This window comes from Hypanus sabinus, chromosome 7 (genome assembly GCF_030144855.1).
Source record: "Hypanus sabinus isolate sHypSab1 chromosome 7, sHypSab1.hap1, whole genome shotgun sequence".
NCBI classification, from domain to species: domain Eukaryota; kingdom Metazoa; phylum Chordata; class Chondrichthyes; order Myliobatiformes; family Dasyatidae; genus Hypanus; species Hypanus sabinus.
In genome coordinates, this window is record NC_082712.1 from 65,342,658 (window position 1) to 65,362,445 (window position 19,788).

General features: G+C 39.9%; 1 protein-coding gene across 1 annotated transcript in view; it reads left to right on the forward strand.

Annotated features, from left to right (window-relative positions):
- plppr1 (phospholipid phosphatase related 1) overlaps positions 1-19,788 on the forward strand; it is a 118,918-nt gene that overhangs the window by 66,994 nt on the left and 32,136 nt on the right. The window contains exons 4-5 of the mRNA XM_059973852.1: positions 1,955-2,143; positions 14,930-15,062. Coding sequence (XP_059829835.1) covers positions 1,955-2,143; positions 14,930-15,062 — 322 coding nt within the window. The remainder of the gene's footprint in view (positions 1-1,954; positions 2,144-14,929; positions 15,063-19,788) is intronic.

Below are 19,788 nucleotides of genomic sequence, written 5' to 3' on the forward strand. Positions count from 1 at the left end.
TCTTGTTCTTTTGTGGCAGATAGAGCAAAAGTGCTTGGCGAAGCAGTCTCCCAATCTACATTGGATTCACCAATATACAGGGGGGCCACATTGGGAGCACTGGACACAGTAGCTGATCCCAGCAGATTTGCATATGAAGTGTTGTCTCTTCTGGAAGACTGGGGACCTGAATGGTAGTGATGGAGGAGGTGTAGGGGCAGGTGTAACACTTGTTCTGCTTGCAAGGATAAGTAACTGGAGGGAGATCAGTGGGAAGGGATGAGTGAACAAAGAAGTTGCATAGGAGGCTGCACCAATGCAGTCATCGATGTAGCATAGGGAGAGTTGGGCAGTGATTCCAGTGTAGGCTTGGAACATGTTCCTTTGACTTTCCACTGATCTTGCCTAGCCTGTTGAGTTCCTCCAGCATTTTGTGCGTGTTGCTTTGGATTTCCAGCATCTGCAGATTTGCTTGTGCTTGTCAAAGCTAATGAGTTTGTTTTTGCTGTGATATAAGCTGATTGACTAAAGTAACTCTACATTGCTGTGTCACGAGTCTACGTAGTCAAACTGCTCCTCTCTTATCTTTCCTCATAGTAGGTCGGATGATGTTACAGTTTAGTATAGGCAGTATACTGTTCCACTGCTAAGGGAGGTATATATTAAGCAGCTGCTGTTGCTTTTCAGGAATGAATCTAGGTTTTGTCAGAGTGAAGTTGATGGCTGTATGTGAGAAACATTTGCTGATTCTCACAAACTTAGAAAGTTCTTCTAAGTTGCACTTTCCAGGTAGGAGTAAGAAGCTTGAAATCTGTGCCTCCTGTCTATTTTCTATATACCTTGAGCACTTCCAAGTGAAAAGGCAGGCAGAAAGATAACTTTTTTATTCATCCATTAGATTTGTGACTGTCAAGTAAGGCCTGCATCTATTGCCAATTCCTCATATTACTTGAAAAGGTGGCCTTGTTGCCCTTGTGGTGAAACTCAGTCCTTGAGCTGACATGTTCACTTTGTATTTTAATCCTTTAATTTTCCCCTGAGCAGCAGAGCTTTGTTGTGACAAATTACAATTTCTAATACGTTTTCTATTCTGTACGGTTTTGTAGTTCCAATTGTGGAGAAAATAATTCTCAAAGAAGATGTTCTAAAATTATGAGTAATTAAGCTACAGGAAATTCTGGAAATTGTATGAAGTTAAGTAGTGCTAATGCAAGGTGAAGCAGAATTAGCATTTTGGCTCAAATGCTCTGTCCCAACCGACCTAAAATATTATCAGTTTGTTGTTCCTCAGATGCTGTTTGATCTGCTGAGTATTTGTTTCCATTTTAGTTTCCAAGCATGCAAAGCTAACGTCAACTTTCATTGCAAAATTAGGCTAGGTACTGCCCCTTGAACCCTGCTAAAATCGAGTGAAATTTTACTCAATAATCATTTGTGATTTTTGAAGATAATTATTGCAGTGTCCTGGACTCTCTTACTCATACTTCCCAGGTTTTCAGCCTGTTTGCATGTAACAGAGGTTGATTTTTGGGAATGGGTTGCAGCTGGTTGATATTACAGCACATTTAAATTACCCTTGAAATGTGGAGAACTTGACGAGAATGTGCCAACCATAATGTCTCTGGAAACAGATGGGGTAGATAAAAATAGAGCATATTTTAATGTTTAACTTGAGGACACATTGCTTTTGTAGTCAACTTTGATCACTTAATCATTAGTGACACTGCTGTGCCTTCTGACAAAGCAGCTACTGAAATCATCAGTTCCCTTGCCTAGCTCCTGGTTCCATATGAAACATTCATATGTGTCATCTGCCAGAAGGTTTATATAAGGGGTGGATCAAAGAGAGAGCATACCACTCAGATATGGAAGCATCACTGAGGTGCTGTAGGGAGCTTGCACTATGGGACCATAGCATCTGAGGAACCAGGAGTGATGACAGCACCCCTCTATATTAACTATGCTGTACTTTCAGCTCGTCATAATGGCTGGGACTGTACTGCTCGCCTATTACTTTGAGTGCACAGACACCTTCGAGGTGCATATCCAGGGGTTCTTCTGCCAGGATGCTGACCTAATGAAACCCTACCCAGGACCAGAAGAAGACAGCTTCATCCCCCCAATCGTCCTGTACTGTGTGCTGGCAGCAGTTCCTACCATTGTTGTAAGTAACATAAACTACACTATGCAGTGCTCTATAATTCCCCTCAAACTCTCCCTGCTTGTCACTTTGAGTTTCCTTCCTACCCTCGAACAACTCTTCCTACAGAACCGTACCTCTCTCTCCCATCTCTGCTCAACCCTCTTTCTTATTTCCCTCCCTCTTTTCAGTTGACTCAGAAGGATGTTATACCCTTTGGAAATTATTTCAGTTCGGAACACAGCGTATAACCTTGGTGTATCCATATAATTTTTTAAAATTTCCTGGAAAATTTCCTGAACTAGTCTTGGTAATGCATTGAGTTACTGTTTGAAATTCAACTTAAAATGAAAAATTATGCTACCATCCTTCCATAGCTAACTCTGTGTGTGGCTGATGGTTTTGTTTGCATGCCCGTGCTTTTATGTCACTCTCTGATAAGCTAACTGCTGCTGCCCTGTGACTGGTAAAGAAACTGCAGTGGTTTCATTGAAGTAGCATTCCATTCGATGCTTCTGTCATTCCCTCATATTCTCACACCTATTTGCCTTTTACTATATGTGAACAGTGTACTTGGTAAAAGTGACCGACAGATAGAGAGAAGTGAATTCACATTGTATCTTGTAATCTAGAAATTCACCATGTTTTAATTTGAATGAACAGCAAATTTAAAAATTGATTCTTATTTACTTCTCTACAATTTTAAGCTTTCTCCATTGTCATTAATGCATTAACCCAATCAATTAAAATCACATATTCCAGCTAAGTACAACAACTCTGTGATATCATGTTGATGAAGGACCCTCAGTCATTTCTCTCCACATTGGAACAATTACACTGGACAGCAAAGATTTTGCTTCCTGTATACTTTTGGGTGTATCTTATGGATTTGGGCTGCTGCCCATGAAAACTACCATGAAGTTTCCCTATCACACACCATTAAAAGAAAATTTACCTCTATTTGTTATTTCAATTCATAATTCAAGTCAATTAAAATGTTGCCTATAATGTAAACTGAAAAGTTTTCTATCTTGTCTAGGCATGCCCTGGCATGCTTAGGCAGGATGGATGCTGCATGGCAGGAGAGGTTCTATGAAGTCCATAGATTTCCATGAAGGATTTTGATATTTGAGACTGATGTTTCCCAGAATAACTGATGCCAAAGTCAAGGAACTCATTTCTGTTGGTCCATAAATCAAACAGATCATCAATGATAGGCAATTTGAAGAACTTCTTGTGGGACTGGGGAAAATCGCATGGAAGGCATTCAAGGACGTTGTTGAAAGTTCTCTTAGCAACTACGGAGCACCAAACTACCTGCAGCTAGTTGGCAACTTGCTTCAAGCATACAAAACCATGAAGTACAACATGTCACTGAAGAATCATTTCTGCATTCCCATCTTGGCACTGTCAGTGACGAGCATGGTAAAAGGTCATGGAGAAGGGGTATCAGAGCAAATGGAATCCATCAATGCTGGCTGATTATTGTTGGACAGTGAAGCAAGAAGTTGCAGGCACTGAGTAGAAATAAAAATCATCAAATAAAAACATTTTTAGCTTAGTTGAACTATTGCAGAGGCAAATCAGCACTATTATCCAATTAAATGCATTATATTCAATAGAAGTTAATTTCTTGATTTTCCAAATCCCTACATGATACAAATAGTCTGAAATTATATTTGTGTTCAGCTTTCAAGGGGTCTATCACAAACAAAAGCAAAAAAAAATTCTGAGGAAACAACACTTGCGAAAAAAAGTTGTTGTCCAGTGTTATCACCGAGCTAATAAAAAAATATCTGATGAAATGGTGGAGCAATTGCTTTCATTCCCAAAACAATGGCATTTTCCAGAAGATCTATCCCCTTTTGTTGTAATTTCAGAAATATTTTGGAAGACCAGAGTCTAAAAGCTATGTGACACATCTCCTGTTTGAGGAAATCAGGCAGAAGCCCAATTAAACACATACTCGACCAGACTTGCCATAATTTCCAGGTGAAATTATAACTATTATGAAATTGAACTAAGTGTTTTCATGCACAGCTGGCATTAACTATCATGTAACTTAAGGTTTTCTTAAGGGAAAATTTTGCCTGATGAACCTGTTGGAATTCTTTGAGGAGATTACATGTAGGATAGATAAAGGGGATGTAGTGGAAGTTGTATATTTGGGCTTTCAGAAAGCCTTTGATAAGGTTCCACATGTGAAGCTGCTTACCAAGTTAAGAGCCCATGGAATTACAGGAATGTTGCTGACATGGTTAGAGCTTTAGCTGATTGGTAGGAGGCAGCAAGTGGGAATAAAAGGATCCTTTTCTGGTTGGTTGCCAGTGACTAGTGGTGTTCTCCAGGGGTTGGTGTTGAGACCACTTCTTTTTATGCTGTATATCAATGATTTAGATGATGGAATAGATGGCTTTATGCCAAGTTTGAAGATGATACGAAGATTGATGGAACAATGTTGAGAAAACAGGTAGACTGCAAAAGGACTTGGACAGATTAGGAGAATGGGCAACAAAGTGGTAGATGAAATACAATGTTGGAAAATGCACGCTCATGCACTTTGGTAGTAGAAATAAATTTGCAGACGATTTTCTAAATGAGGAGAAAATCCAGGAATCTGAGATTCAGAGGGACTTGGGCATCCTTGTGCAGAACATCCTAAAGGTTAACTTGCAGGTAGAGTGGGTAATGAGGAAGACAAATGCCATGTTAGCATTCCTTTCAAGAGGTCTAGAATAGAAGAGCAGAGATGTGATGCTGAGGCTTTATAAGGCACTGATGAGGCCTCACCTTGAGTATTGTGAACAGTTTAGGGCTCCTCGTCTGAGAAGACATATGCTGGCATGAGAGAGGGCTCAGAGGAGGTTCGTAAGGATGACTCCAGGAATGAAAGGGTTATCATATGAGGAACATTTGATGGTTCTAGGTCTGTCCTCGCTGGAATTTAGAAGTATCATGGGGAATCTCATTGAAAACCTTTTGAATGTTGAAAGGACTAGACAGAGCAGATGTGGAAAGGATGTTTTCCATGGTGTGGGAATCTAGAACAAGAGGGCACAGACTCAGGATAGAAGAGCGTCCATTTAAAACAAAGATTGGGAAAAATTTCTTTAGCCAGAGCGTGGTAAATTTGTGGAATATGTTACCACAAGCAGCAAAAAAGGGCCAGGTCATTGGGTGTGTTTAAAGCAGAGCTTGATAGGTTCTTCATTAGACACAGCATCAAAGGTTACAGGGAGAGGGGCCGGGGAGTGGGGTTGAGGAGGGGAGAAATGATTCAGCCATGACTGAATGGCAGTGCAGACTCATTGGGCCAAATGGCCAAATTCTACTCCTTTGTCTTACGGTCTTAAAACACTCTGGTGCCAGCTGCACATCCTATGCCATCAATCTGAGTGCAACACCATTTTCTGCCCTTAACAATACAAACGGGAGCTTCAGACTGCAATGGCCAGCCATTGTAGACCAATTCCAGTAGAACTGGAAGCACCTCACACTACATTGTTGCTTTTACTATTAGCTGAGGACACACTGCTGGCATTGAGAGACTTGTTTGCAAAGCCCACAGTGTATGCTGAAAAAAAACAGGGATTATTGTCTTTCACAGCTGTTTAATTGTTGCTTCACTGGTTAGATTGCTGATAGCATTTCATTACTGGAGGCACAGTATGATAATGACCAGCCACCAGTATTGGGGGAACTCAAGGCAGCCAACAAAGATATGTCATCTGTGAAGAGCAGAATAAGTAATCATAGAGATTCCATCATGGTATCGTACCTGAGCCTCTCTGATCAACAGAGCTTTCCCTGGGTCAGGCTTACCTAGGCTGGAATCATTGAGTGATATGGCAAGTTCTCTGCCCATTACACAATGCAGGTCAAAGTAACAATGCAGTTTGCCCTCAGCACTGCCTCAGAGACATCATCTAGCCTCAGGTTTCCCAGGGAAAATAATTATCTACTTTAGAGTTAGTGCCCACCAGGTAACATCTAAAGCATTGGGTTCTGCCTGCATTGCAGAGGGCAATCAGCCACTCTCTGCACTCATATGCCTACAAGGACGCACTCTTAAAAACAACAGACGTCTCCTCAACAGGAAAAGTTTCGACATTTTCATTATGGTTGTGGACCACAAGAAGAGCTTCCTAATGGTAATGATGTAAGATCTTGACGTGAAACATCAACGGGCCACTTCACTCCATAAATGCTGCATGATCCATTGAGTTCCTCCAGCTCCTTTGTATGATGCTCCTGGTGTCCAGTAACTGCAGTTTCTTAATGGGAAATACTTGTTTCAAGCAAATGCTCACCATTTATTTATTTATCTATCTGTCTATCTATCTATTTTATTTTATTTAACCTTAGCCTAATCACAGGACAATTTTCAATAGCCAATTAACCTATTAACCAGTATGTCTTTGGACTGTGGGAGGAAACTAGAGAACCCGGAGGAAACCAATGCAATCATGGGAAAAATGTACAAACTCCTAACAGACGGCACCAGAATTGAACCCCAAACTCCAGAAAGCCCCAAGTTGTAATAACATCACACTAACCATTACGCCACCATGGCGCTCTTTCATTCTCTTGGAGAACAAGCTATCAGACATTTTTGGGGACCAACAATGCTCTCTCTGACCACTGCAGCTGTGCATAGATAAAGTGAGAGTAATGCAAACCACCAGAGCCATGGTGGAAGATGCAGTTATTTCCCGATTCTCCAGACTGTACAGTCTCTGAGAGACACCCTACAGTACGCACAGTTACTACAGATTCTCCATCCTTGTGTGCTGTCTGCTGCACAACCCAGCAACCAGTGCGTGGGTCATAGAGTTGGTGGAGTACAGGGTCAGAGGTCATGAGAGTGAGAGGTTGAGTGATGTGCTAAACTGAGTGATATCCTACTGGGAATTGTGCCAGCTCAGTCTTAGCACATTTTACTTTGTGTGAAGCATCTCTTCAGAGTTTTATTGATCTCTTAGGCCAGTTGTGTAATCCTTTCAGAATATGGCCTTTAATTCTAAATGTTATGGCGATTTAGTGTGGCAAAAATGGATAAAATTCAGTTTTTAATCCCATATTTATTGATTTGCTGCTTCCTTCTCCATACAAAAAAGAATGGCTGTAGCTTATATTGAAAACTACCATCTATAAATTTGCTGACGATACAACGGTTGTTGGTAGACTCTCAGATGGTGACGAGAGGGCATACAGGAGTGAAATATGCCAACTAGTGGAGTGGTGCCGCAGCAACAACCTGGCAATCAATGTCAGTAAGATGAAAGAGCTGGATGGGTAAGATGAGTAAGATGAAGGAAAACATACCAATCCTCATAGAGGGATCAGAAGTGGAGAGAGTGAGCAGTTTCAATTTCCTGGGTGTCAAGATCTCTAAGGATCTAACCTGGTCCCAATGTATTGATGTAGTTATAAAGAAGGCAAGTCAGCGGCTATACTTCATTAAGAGTTTGAAGAGATTTGATATGTCAACAAATACAGTCAAAAACTTCTATAGTTGCACCATGGAGAGTATTCTGACAGGCTACATCACTGTCTGGCATTGAAGAGGGGTCTACTGTACAGGACTGAAATAAGCTGCAGAGGGTTGTAAATCTAGTCAGCTCCATCTTGGGTACTAGCCTTGAAAGTACCCAGGACATCTTCAAGGAGTGCTGTCTCAGAAAGGCAGCGTCCATTATTAAGGACCTCCAGCACCCAGGGCATGCCCTTTTCTCACTGTTACCATCAGATAGGAGGTACAGAAGCCTGAAGGCACATAATCTGCCATTCAGGAAGAGCTTCTTCCCCTCTGCCATCCGATTCCTAAATGGACATTGAACCCTTAGCACTACCTCACTTTTTTAATATACAACATTTCTGTTTTTTGCACATTTTAAAAAAATCTATTCAATATACTTATACTGTAATTGATTTACTTATTTATTTATAATAATCAAAAAACATTATTATTTATTTTTTCTCTTCTGAATTACGTATTGCATTGAACTGCTGCTGCTAATTTCACTTCACACGCCAGTGATAATAAACCTGATTCTGATTCTGATTCTGATTCTGAAATTATAAAAATGATATAGGAGATGATACTGATACATATTTCATTTTGATTAGAGTGGACAGAGAACAGGTAAACAGCGAAGCCCAGCTTCCCTGTAAGTACAATGGAAATTAAATCCAGGGGGATCTGTCAAGTATGGGAGAAGATGTGAAGTGATTGGATCACAGCTTGGAAGTGTAGGGTCAGAGATTATGTGGGCAAAAGGTTGGGAGGAGTATTCAGTTATTTTGGAGGAGGTTGTCTGAATTGGAAATGGGATGTCTGTGTTGGTGGGGATTAAAGTTAATCAAGGGTGAGGGAATTTTGGGCCTGGGCTTTAAAAAGGTTTGGAAAGACTGGGTGGAGTAGAACATTGGAGGCTGGGATGAGGGTCGCTGTGGGAAAATTGGAGAGCTGGGATGGAGTAATCAGAGATTGGTAGGGAAACAGGAGTTTAAGAGTTGTGAATGTAGTGGTGGGTTGTGGTGTCAGGGACCTAAGGAGTAAGGGTGTCAGAATTTATGGATTGGGGGGATTCAAGCATCAGGGTTGAGGAAATCAGATCATGGAATTGAGGGGGTCAAGAGATGACATTTTGGTGGAGAGTCAGAATCTTTTGAGTTTCAGTTGTTCCAACTGAATGAGGTGAGCAGACCAGACTGTCCTTCCATTACCATTTCCCCTGCATTTCTGCCCCTACTTTAAATGGCAACAGGAAAAGAAAGGGTCACTTTATTTCCTAACTGACTGAGTCTTGGCCATCCACCAAGAAGACTATTTTATCCCTTTTTTTTGGTATCTTTACGAGTAAAACAGATAATTGAAAACAAAAAACCCCAATGTCATTTTTCATAGCTTGTCACCAAGAGATGAATGTACAATTCCTGTGAACCTCTGGTCATCTCAGAAAATTAACTACTTGAGCTGGAGTTGTCACTGTTAGTCTCCATTGGGAGTTATTCCTGTCTCTCGGTATCACAGGTTCACCAGCAAAATGGAATATTCCCTACTCCTGTTTGTCATTAAGGAATCTTTGCAGAAGCACAGTTGTGAAGGGAAACATCTCTACTGCATCAAATCCAATAGGAAATCTGTTGCTGACACATCACACCTACTGGGGTTTGAATGAGTTCTGACATCTGACAACTCTAGTACTCATGTGAAGGAGAGTGAAAATGTTATGAGTTTATGGTAGGAATACTTGGTAAGTTTCAAAACAGTTCAAAATAAAAGGAATTTTTTCATATATACTTCTTGATTTCACTCTAAGGGCAGCCTGAACGGTTTTATAGCCAATTAAATACTTATAGAGTGCAGGTCACGTGCCAAGTTTGCACATAGCAAGCTCCCACAAACAGCAGAGTAACAATTACTACTGAGGACGATGAGATATAAACATTACCTGGACACTGGAATAACTCAGTTGACTCTCTCCCTCTGGGTGTCAATACCTCGGAAGATGTATCCTGAGCCCATCGTCTCAAGTAGCTTTTTACGGATGCACTATGGAGAACATTCTAATTGGTTGCATCACCATCTGTGATGGAGGGCCCTCCGCATCGGATCGGAAGGAGGTGTAGCGATTTGCAAACTCAGCCAGCTCCATCATGAGCACTAGCCTCCCTAACATTGAGGATATCATCAAACAGCAATGCCTCAACTAACAGCATTAAGGACCACCATCACCCAGGACGTGCTGTCTTCTAATTACCATCAGAGAGAACGTACAGGAGGCTGAAGACACACACTCAAAGTTTTAGGAACAGATTCTTCTTTTCCACCATCGGATTTCAGAATGGACAATGAACCATCCCACATACTATGCAATAGTGGATTTTGGTTAATTGGGCCATCGGTTAATCGGGGCAAACCCTTATTTGGAACAACTCTTAAAGAACAAAAACTAATCAAGAAAATAGCTGGGATTCCCTTCTTTTATTTGGGACACAATGCCACTTAATTGTGCAGGAGACTGTTGCTGAACAGTTTCAAACTAGACCAAGTTGTATGCACTTGCATGGCTATTAGATATTACGCTGTGCTTAGAGCGAGCAGTTTAAATAGCATCAGTTGTGTGTGTTTGTGTTCAAAAAGCAGTGAATTTTGTCACTGATAGTTGGCAACATATAAGCAGGAAGGCAATTCAGAACAGTTTTGCTCACTGTGGTTTCAAGCATTCAGGCTTGGAGATGCCAGAAATGGCTGGGAATGAAAATGAAACAATTTCACTACTTCTATGAAGAATTTGAAGATATTGAAAATCATCTAGAATATTACCATGATAATGAAGATTTGAAGGATTCAATTGTCAATAGCAATGTATATGGGCAGTCCATTATCTACATTAGGAACTGACTTTGTTGATTTATAGTCAATCAAAAGAACACAGCAGATGAATTTCTCTGTCAATAACTATTAGCTATAAGAGAAATAAAAGCCAACATGTGCAAATCAGGTGTCTCCAAGATAATATTTTTACTCCAACAATACCAATTAAGGCAGTCAAAATTTAAAGTTTACTTTAAAAAAAGTACAGAAAAAGTTTGAAATACTTCCTTGGAGTATTTTTCAAGACTCGGGCATCTCTAGAACATATGAATTAATGAAGCATCTCCATTGTTACGTCAGGATGTTGCTCCGTCTACTCATGCTCAACGGCTAAGCGATGTTATGTCATGCTTAAATTTAGAGAAGATTCATTGTTCAATTTCTGAATCAAGACAAGATTTTCTAACATTGTGGGGAACTTTTTGAATTATTTTCGAAATCTTTGATTTGTTATCAAGTGCAGATGTTGGCTAATAATATGTTTTACTATATGATAAGGATTTTTTCCCCCTTTTTTCTTTCTTTACCAAACAGCTTTTCTTGGTAGTGGGTTTAGATTTTTTTTTGTAAAATAAAATTATTACTTTTCAATATTATGATTCAATTTAATTTACTTGAATATTGGGTAATGAGACTATAAATGTGCTTCAGATATATTGTAATTGATATGTGATATATATCCTCCTGTACTCTGTATTCTTCTTTGTAAGAAATCAATAAAAATATTGAAAAAGAAAGAATAGCTATTAGGAACTAATACTTGGTTGTATAATACCATAGAGGTATTTGTAGTGTTCTTATTTGTTCTGTATGTCATTTAAATCAATCATTTGTGACTCAGTTAAATAGTAGTTTTTCTTTTTTATATCATTTTAACTATTTCCATGAAATTTTGGCTAATTGGGGCAGCCACTTAATTGGACCAAAGTGTATTGGTCCTGATGTGTTCCAATTCATTGAAATCCACTGTATATATTTCTTATTGTAATTTATAGTATTTTTAAGTATTGCACTGTACTGCTGCTACAAACAACAAATTTCTTGACATATGTCAGTGATATTAAACCTAATTCCGATTCAGATTATCTCCAAAATGTGCCATGGTTCTCTAAAATGTGAATGAGGGCATGATGCAATGGTTAACACTGCCAACGTTGCCAGCAAAATACAACAGAACTCCCTTAGTATTGCACTAAAGCATTAGACTAGAGTTAGATGGAAATCCATGACAGTTCAACTGAGAAACAAATGTGTAATACAATGAGGCATAACACTGCTTGACCCAATCCAGCAAACTGAAGGTGGCTGAACCCGTTATTTGCAAATGCCTTTTTGTTATCATCTTTAGTTGCCTCCAAGTCTTGTTGTAACAGTTCTGTCACTGGCCTAGATAAGCTTTTGTTGCAAATTTTCTTAAGGTCTGTAGTCTCTGAGGGGTTAGAGACTTGATGGAACAAGTTTGATAATTAGCATTTTCCTCAAACAAACTTTGGATCCTTCTTGTAAAATTTTGCATAATGTACTATTTTGAAGACATAGCAGTGCTTAATTAAATATTAATGTGCATTTATATCTTTAATGCTCCACAGATTATTATTATTACAGGAGGAGAGTAGAAATTGCTTAAGACTTCTGTGTTGTTCTGCATTCTGTAATCCCTCCTTCATAGAAAGTGCCTTTGGATCAAGGATGATTTGCTTCACTCTGGTTTTGTGGGTTGTGAACACGTCAATGAGGACAAGCTGGGAACTGTGGACTCTGACTCAGACGGGCAGGAGGTGTCTGATTTGGTGGGTTAGTGAGGTAGTGCACTACATCTCTGTGCACTCAAGGTTCTGAATAGCTCCCAAATGCTCTTTTGCCATTTTGAACAGTAACAGGATTCCCTGGAGTTGCTGAGCATTTTACACTTCTTCAAGGAAACTTTGAGAACATGCCAGAATCATTTGCTCTCTCCATTAAGCTGTGTCTTGATATCATGAAGCTTTGAGCAGAATGGGTTTGTTGGAAATTCAAATATTGGGATTTCAAATAATGTGACTTACCCATGCAATAAGGTACTCAGTGGTCCTGGGAGAGGATGCTGGCATCTGTTTAAAGTTCAGATTCAAAGTACGTTTACTACATTATACAACCTTGAGATTCATCTCCTTACAAAAGAATGAAAACCTGAAAAAGAAGACTGTCAACCATCCAACGTGCAGAGAGAGAGAAAGAAAAAAAAAACAAATTGTGCAAACAATAAAAATAAGCAAGTAGTAATCAGAAAAAAAGTGAGTCCACAGACATGAAGGCTGGAGCAGGTCACAGGCTCAGTCCAGTGCAGAGCCAAGTAAATGTCGTGAAGCAGCGAACAGAACTGGCTCGACCCTCACCCCTGGTCCCAACACCCTGCCTTTCCAATCTGATTCGACATTTAAATAATCTAAACATTGAGTAATTTCTCACTGTAGGACTTGGGCCCTGTCAATTCGATATGTTCAGGGCCTGGGCCCCACCATTATTCTGCGACCTGTACCCAACCTTCCCAAATCAGCCTGGTGCTCAGATGGATCAAATCTCAGGTCTTTCCTCACTCTCAGTTTTGGTGGATGGGCACTGCCTCTGCTGCCCCAAATCTGCCTCGCCTCCGCTCGCCTCTGTTGTTTGTAGTGCAGAAATTTTACCAATATTATGAAGTATTTAGTTGTATTCTTTGTTTTGTTTTCCCTCGATAAATAGTCACTGGGCTTCACCGGTGCCATTTTAAACCAGTTGATTTGGAAGCAGCATTCATGGCATCTCTTTGATGAGGTGGTTCATTTGGTGGGGTTGGGATCACTACTGCCTGATGGATCATGAACTTCATGCTACATTCATTCTGAGGTTTTGATATTTATTAATTTCCTCAGGTGGCCAATGGCTGTGCTGACCTATCCAAGTTGATAATAAGTTTCATCATTGATGCCTGCCTTCTCTGATAGATGACTCTCAAGTTATAGCATGGTCCATGTTTTCTGGTGTCTTGTTGTGGGCCTTTATTGTTAGAGGGCAGTGTTACACACTGTGGCTTATTTTGTCTGCATCTGCTGCTCAGTGACTGAGGTCAGAGGATAGATTCTGAAGTAGAGATCGCATAGATTGGCCTACTTGGCCCTTACCCTGTGGATTGGCTTTACTCCAACAGGAAGTTTTCAAAGTTGAGATGCAGCATTGCAAGAAAGATTAAGAAATGGATTGAAGATGCAACCTTTCTAGATCAGTCTGAGTGATAATTATGACAGTCAGCAAAAGTGGCCTCATATCTTTGCCTTCAATTGAATCAAGCAGATTCCCTATTTACTGCACCGGTTACTCTAAAGTCTCCTCTGTGTGAGATTTGTGGTTGTTGATCGTCGGACACACCCATAACAGTTGTATTTTGTTGACTAAAGCCTCGTACAGAAAAAGAATATTTATTCCTCTTGTGCAGAAAATAAAACCCAGAGAGCTCTGATTCACAGCTCGCTAAACAAGTTTTTGGAATGAATTAACCATTAAGGCACTAATGCATGTTGAGATTTGTTGCATTGTAAGGTGAGTATTGTTAAATAAAATTTGACACAGTCACAGAAGGAGACTTTGGGAATGTTTACCAAGTGCTTGGTCAAAGACACAGGTTTTTAAAAAATGTCTTAAAGAAGGTTAGTGAGGCACAGGGAAGTACAGAGAAAGAATTTCAGGGTTCAGGGCATTGGCAGCTGAAGGCATGGCTGCTTATGGTGAGGCAATGAAATTGCCAGAGGAAACCCACACGGTCACAGTAAGAATATTTGGAATTTTGTACTCTACGAAGCTGCATCATTATGTATATTCAAGGTAGAGATGGAGATGCTCAGATCATGGAAATAAGGTTACAAAGAGGAGTGATGTTTAGACCAGCCACATTAATTACATGTTGGAGCAGCTTAGAGGGCAATGTGACCTGCTAATATTCTTGCTTCTTCTATCCTTGTCTTCTTACAAAAGAACAGAAGGAATAGAATCAGGAGTAATTGTGGCTTATCTATGCTTCAAGTGAACTTCGGTGTCCTATCTCCTTATCTTCCATTATCCTGAGTTTCCAAAAATATATTGATCTCACATTTGAGAATTGACATCCAGCACCTCTGGTGAAGAGAACTTCAAAAATGTACAACTCTTTAAGTGAAGAAATTCCCTTACATTTCTTTACCTTAAATTGTTGACCCCTTACTCCTGAAATGTGCCCCTAATTCCAAACTTTACCACCTCAGGTGGTACCTTGTTGTCCATCCCTTTCAGAATCTCAAGTGTATTGATGAGATCACCTTTTAGTTTATTACATCCCTTGTGCACAGTTCATTCAATTCATCTTGCCATAGTTGATAAAGTCAATTATTTACAATTTTAATAGTCTGCCTTATACAGTGTATGTTGCTTCATTGCAGATTTTCATCGGTGAGATTTCAATGTATTTTATAAAATCGACAAGAGAAAATCTGCTCCGCCAGGAGAAGACCATCGTAACAGGAGAATGTTGTTATTTGAGTCCTCTATTCCGAAGAATTATAAGGTTTATAGGTAAGCCATGGAATTAAGCTTCTTTACTATGTGAAGGGATATGGGTTGCCTCACATAACTCAATGAGGTACCACAGAAATCCATTTAACTTACACCTAATGCAGAGGAGAGAAACTTAACATGGGTGCTTCAGATTTCCCAGTTGCTGGAAAGAGAAGGTAAAGGGAAAACTCCTCCATCTGACTAGAGCGGCTAACCATGAGGCACAGATTGATAAGGGGATGGTGATGGGTAAAAATTAGTCCTCTTTTATTTCTGCTGTGTGCAATGTAGTAGTCTAAAAGGGTTGACCTTCACTGGGTTACGACTTACTGTATTTGTACTTTGATTCCATCTACCCCCTTCATTAGTCATTCTCAATAAACTTGATCGAAAAAGGAGCTGACAATCTCAGTTTGAAAATTCTGAATGGACTTCCAGCATGGATGGCTTGCTGAGCTTGCAGGGGACAAGTTCCCTGCAAAATGTGACACAGTATTCCTGATGTCACTGCTATGCTCCCTTAATCTGAGCTCTGCCCCCAGCAGAAATCGCTTTAGTCTACTCTTTGATTTATTTAGTTATGGTAAACATCTGATTATATTTTCTCTTAATCTTCCATGAGGGATTACAAAACATTCTTTGCAATATGTTTTATGTTAAATGATTTGATATCAACCATTATCCTCAAATTTATGTCTTTTGGCGAAATGTTAAATTTTCACTCTGGCCCATGATATAACAGGACATACAGGTTATACAACGTCAAAGGATCCAGGGTCACATGCCTTCCAAATGATTTCATAAAGCAAGATGGGATGTTATCTTTAACACGCCAAACAAGGCTGTTTCAGAAGCTTTGGTCAGCAGTTACTTTTTCTAAAAGAATCAACAGGATGACGAGTAGCACTGGTTGCAGGACACCATTACGGTGTATTTAAGATCCAAAGCTACTGAATGGTGCAAGGATGTTCTATGGAAAACAATCTATCTAAGCTGATCTCATCTATGCACAGCACCAGCCTTTAGATCACAACATTTTGCACAATACAATACTCTTCAAGCCAAGCCCATCTTTACTATTCTGCAGAATTTTCTAGTTTTCATTAAATTTTATTTTAATAGCACATTTGGCCTAGAGCAGTATTAACAGAAAGGTTTTCCTCAACAATGCATAACAAGTAAATTTTCAGCAATGGTTGCTTAGTAAGCAAAGTAGCCACTTATTGCTCTTGTTCGATCAGTGTTGGCCTGGCATTTAAGTGTTGTCAGCGCTGTTGAAATGGCTCTCAATTACAATAGAGCAACAGTGTACATCTGTACAGTTCCTTTAACACTGGGAAGTGTCCCAATCGTATTGGAAGCAGCATTGTTAAAGGAAAGTTGATGCCAAGTTGCATATAAAAATATTACAGCTGTAAATCAAACGCTTAGTGAGAAAGATGAGTTTAGAGGAGCATCTTAAAGGAGGTGTTAACGTGCAGGGAGAGAATTTCAGAGTTTAGGATGATGGCAGTTAAAGGTTTGGTTGCTAGTGGTGGGATTGAATGAAATAGCTGCTATGTTAAACATTAGAATGGGAGGACTGCAGACATTGCGGCAGGTTGCAGGGTAGAAAGAACCTTCTAGATTGGTGTTGTTCAACATTACAGCTTGTAAGTCTAGAATTCGCACTTTTCTTTATTTTAATACCGGGGTAGTAAAACCAGAGTGAATGATGGAATTTAATGGGCTGTCAAAAGCACATTGAGCTCTCTAAAAGCAAGCCATAAATATCTTGTAAGAAAAAATGTATTTCAAGGGGTGGTTACCAGGAAGGAATATAGGGAGATGGCGACAGGATGGAAGGATATAATTATAGTGTGTTTACTTAGGATGTGTAAAGCTGTTGGGCTGAGCAATTTTGCTGTTGCTGATGTGTTGTATCTTTGGGCAGGGTGGGTGAGCTTGTGAGCTGTCTCTTCTGGAAACAGCAACCAAGTACTTTAATAAAATAATTTAGAAGGCTGACGATGCCTGTGGATCTATATCTAGAAAATAGTTTGTACTTTCAGGCACTAGAAATAAATATTTCAGTTTATATAGTGCATTTCAGCATCTTAGGATACTCCAAAGAATTTCATGGCCAATTAAGGAATTGGTCGTTGGTTTATTATAGTTAAATGTACTGAGGTACATAAAAAAATTTGTTTTGTATGCTATCTGTACAGATCATTTCACAACATCAGGATACAGAGTTAGTATGTGGGAAAAGCAATGACATAATATGGAACATAGTGTTACAGTTCCATAGAAAGTGCGCTGCAGGTAGACAATAAGGTGCAAGGCAATGATATGGTATATTGTGAAGTTAAGAGTCCATCTTATTGTGCTGGGGACTATTCCTATAACAGTGGGATATGAGCCGTTTTTGAATCTGGTGGTAGGCGCTTTCAGGCTTCTGTACTTTTTGCCCAATGGAAAGGGGAGAAGAAAGTATGTCTGGGGTGGAAGGGGTCTGTGATCATGTTGGCTGTTTTTCAAAGGCAGTCAGATGTGCAGGAAAAGTCTAAGAAAAGAGACTGCTATTTGTGATGTGCTGACCTGTGTCCACAGTTCTGCAGTTTCTTGCATTACTTCGCAGAGTAATCGCTATACCAAGCGATGATGCACCTGGACAAATGCACCTATAACACTGGAGACGATCATCAGGATGATGCTGGATTTCCTTAGATTCTGATGAAGCCACGATGCTGGTGCACTGTCTAGGTAGAGAGTCATCTACTAGAATGGATCAGAATAGGCTATTTGTGATGTTTGTGAAACTTTGTCACTGTTGAAATGCAAATGCAACAGCAGTGCACCGAGAGCACCCACAGACAGGAAAGGAATGATAAGTTATTAGTGGTGTTGATTAAGGTGTAAGCATTTGTGAGCCCTTGCCAGTATAGAGCAAAACCTTCGATGATATTCAGAGATAGTTGAAAAAAGGCTTGCAACATTTGTGGCAGGTAATAAGAAAGTCTCTAAGCACTTACCCTTGATATTCAATGACATGCCCATTGCTAAGTATTTCACCATTGGCATTGACTAGAAACTCAAATGGAGCAGCCACATAAATTCTATGCTTGCAAGAAAAGGTCAGAGTGCGTTATCTGCAATGAGTGACTCACCTCCTGATCCCATCACTTACACGAACGATGGGGACCTGCTGCACCCTCCCCTCTCTTTCCCTCACCATTCCACAATTGCCCTCGTACAAAACCTCTGCGTTTAAGGCATCCTCGCCAAGAAGATGAACGGGAACCACCTCATCCCGCAGCAGAGCCACATGAAAAGGGAGCACCATTTCTCTGAGTACGTGAATCAAAGAATACCCTCTACTTTCCTGGATAAATGCAGCCCCATTAACTCAAAAGAAGCCCAGCATTCTCTGAGATGAAACAAAAATCCCAAGGACGATGCCAATAAAAGATCAAAGGATCTCTCCTCAGTGTCTTATGCAATATTTGTCCTTCAATGATCACATGCTGATTACCTGGTCTTTATCACACTTGTTTTGTCAAACGTTTCAGCCATTTTATTTTTTCCACAATTAAAAACAAGCAAGAATATTTTACACCTCCTCCAACTCATTTTGCTTCAAATCTGTGATCCCATTCTTTCACTGTGTAGCAGATACAGGTGGGTGGAGGGTGATGGCTGGAAGTGTGCCAGTGGTGGTGAATTCTTTTACAAGCTCACGTTGCTCCCTCTTCACTGTTTCTTACCAGATTTGTACCTGATTTCATACTGGTTTTCATATGGCTCTTCTGTAACATCAGTTAGTTCTGCTTCTTCTTCTTGGCGAGGATGCCTTGAACCCAGAGGTTTTGTGCAAGGTCCAAACCTGCGACTTCTGCAATGGGGGAACAACGAGAGCAAGAAGGAAAGGGAGGAGAGGATGCAGCAGGTTCCCATGGTTGTTTGTGGAAGTTTGCTGTGAACCGATTGGCTGCCATGTTTCTTTCTTTAGAACAGTGACCAGAATTCAAAACTACTTCATCATGAGTAAAATGATTTTATGTACGTATGAAATTTTCAGCGAGAGGTAGACTGAATTCATGCATAATGGGAGTTTAAGTGCTTTATGACTTGACAAACTGCCTTCGTCACTTTTAAACTGAAATCGTTTTGATCCACCATAACTGAAAGCCCACACATTTATGCCCAAATTTTATATGATCCTCTTATTTGTGATGCCAGAGGATGAAAGCTTTGGCTCATTGGCATTGGCAAGGCAGTGGACCACATAACAAGAATACCTGAAAGTGATTTGAACGGCAATCAAATTGTTGCATAAGATGTTAAAATCTATAATTTTTGTTAATACATTCACTTTTTGAGGCCTAGGCTTCTCTGTCAAGGCCTACGCTATGGTCTGTTCCAAATGGTCCTTGAGAAAATATGGTAAGACACTTCTTGAATCAATTTGGTCCTTCTGTTGAAGGTATTCCCACACTGCTGTGGTGAAAGAATTAGACCCAGCGACGATCAAGGAGCAGTAATATATTTACAGATTAGAATGGTTGAATTGAATTGAATTGAACTGACTTTATTTCTTACATCCCTCACATACATGAGGAGCAAAAATCTTTATGTTACGTATAATGTGCAATGTGCAAATTATATTAATTTATAATAAATAGTATTGTAGCGGTGTGCTACACACAGCGCTGAAATAACGACACGCAGTTGGTGAGCTGCAGTTGCAAAAGAGGTTTATTCA